Below are 2,165 nucleotides of genomic sequence, written 5' to 3' on the forward strand. Positions count from 1 at the left end.
ACGGAGATCTTGTGGCGGGGGTAGCTTGGTCTGGACCTAGGGCAGAGCCGTGATCTGCCACCTGCATGCTCTGGGCAGGGGCACACAAGCAGCAGATAGCAGCTCTGACCCAGCTCCTTGCAGTGGTGACGGACTGGTCCTGAGCCAGGGAAGAGCTGTGATCCACTATCTGCATACTCCTGGCCCAGAGCGTGCAGGCTGCAGATCGTGGCTCTGCCCTGGCCCCAGAACAAGCTGCCCTCACCACTCTGGAGCAGAGCCCTGCCCTGTCTTTCCATGCTCTCTGCCAATGTGGCTGGGGCCAGTCTCCATGGCAACTCCAGCCTTGGGCTATCACAGTGCAGTGGCTGGGGTCTCTGTGGCGACCAGCCCCAGCCATGTGGGCAGGGGCTGCTGGGAAATGGAATCTGGCTGCAGGCTGGATTCATCATTTTGCCCACCCTTGCTCTAGCTTATATCCTCTTTCTACAGATAATTGTCAGCTCTGGGTAAAAAGACAGATTTTTTAGGGTGGTGGTGTTTACGGGTGTGTGAGATGTGCACAACTCCATGTGTGAATTCCAGGGTGTGCGAGATGTGCACAACTCATATTGCAACAGATCTAGTGCAGTCACAATAGATAATAATGTCACTAGATTTAACCTCAAGCTACTCCTATTTTGACATCTGCATGGGAGAACTATAGAAAAGCTCCGTGTGTATTTATTTATTATTGTTCCTTTGTCCTATTCTTTAATGGTCTGTTAAGCCAGTTGCCCTAGGAAGATTCCAAAATTTTATTTTATTCACACCACGTTTAGAAATGCGACATTTAGTTATGAATTGCTCACCTTGATTCTTCAGATTCTGTTTCATCAAAAGACCTGCAATAGAGAGGCACACAAACTGGGTTAGGTTGACCTGGGTTTGGTTAAAACACAATTAAAACAATCCCATAAATGAGAAATCTGTTAATAACAGCTGTGAAAGGGCGACCCTTTTTTCTGGTCAGTGGCTGTGAAATGCAAGGCAATGATTATGGAAGAAGCCAGGATTTTACAGTGACCATAGCCTGTAAGTGACAACATCCACTTCACTGTAATAGATTCGCATGCATAAATATTTGGAAGTGACGGGGTACAATTCCCCAGAGGGATATTGGGTGACATCATCACCTACAAGACAGTAAAGTCAAGCAGCTTGTCCCTAAATCATTAAAGGTGGCATATTTATATTTGGGTTTTTTTGGACCGTAAGATTAGAGCATTCATATACCTATTGACAGTAACATGACTGATATCTCTACCCTGACTCTAAGTGGTGTATATTTTATGTGATATAAGTAAGTTCAAAACCATGATATAAGTGTGTTAAAGAAATATTGAATACATGGAATATGAGCAAAGATTTGCAATTCAAAACTCCCCCTACATTTTGGAATTACCATGATAAGATTTTGTAAAAAAGGTCAGGGTTCAGATCATGAGATTTATGGAAACACCCTTATTGGGGAATAGAAAATTGCTTTGCATCTCCTTGTGTAGAATTTCCTTTCCATTTTTCTGTTATGGGATGGGGGAAGAGTGTACTCCTTTCTGGATGTAAGCAAGGACATGATCCACACGCCCTGTCCAAAATCTCTGGTTCCACCATAGGTCTGGGCAGCTCTGAACCAGGGGTGGGCAATTATTTTGCACCAAGGGCCGCTTACTAAGTTTTGTCAAGCCATCAAGGGCCACAGGACAGGCAGCCAGGGGCAGGTAAATATTAATCTTCTAAATCTTTTAGGGGCCTCATGGGCCAGATAGGATGACCTGGCGGCCACATCTGGCCCGCGGGCTGCATCTTGCCCACCCCTGCTCTGAACTCACTAGTAACAGCATAGTAGTGTTGGACACTTTCTTGACCAGAGCTAGGTTTTAAAAGTGAAACATTCAGCCCCATGCTAACCCCTTTATACTAGATAAAAGGGGCCATGAAGGAGTAAAGGTCCTCCAAGAGCCCTGGATCCAGCCAAGGAGCGACTGTCCTGGTGCAGGAACTGTGGAATATAGACAAAAGTCCATCTTCTGAGACACTCAACCCCCTCCAGTTGAGCCCTGACATACCACGGAAAGGGCTGTAGAGGCAGGAGAGGAGCGTTCAGAAGCTGAGGCCTGCACAAATTCCTGTGGGCAGCCAGACGA

At 46.4% G+C, this 2,165-nt stretch overlaps 1 protein-coding gene across 2 annotated transcripts in view; it reads right to left on the reverse strand.

Moving 5' to 3' along the window:
• SNX24 (sorting nexin 24) overlaps positions 1-2,165 on the reverse strand; it is a 192,550-nt gene that overhangs the window by 12,060 nt on the left and 178,325 nt on the right. For both annotated transcript variants that reach the window (XM_019516818.1, XM_019516819.1), the window contains exon 5: positions 831-863. In XM_019516818.1, coding sequence (XP_019372363.1) covers positions 831-863 — 33 coding nt within the window. The remainder of the gene's footprint in view (positions 1-830; positions 864-2,165) is intronic.

Source organism: Gavialis gangeticus, unplaced genomic scaffold (genome assembly GCF_001723915.1).
Source record: "Gavialis gangeticus isolate Ggan-Ray unplaced genomic scaffold, GavGan_comp1, whole genome shotgun sequence".
Classification (NCBI taxonomy): Eukaryota; Metazoa; Chordata; order Crocodylia; family Gavialidae; genus Gavialis; species Gavialis gangeticus.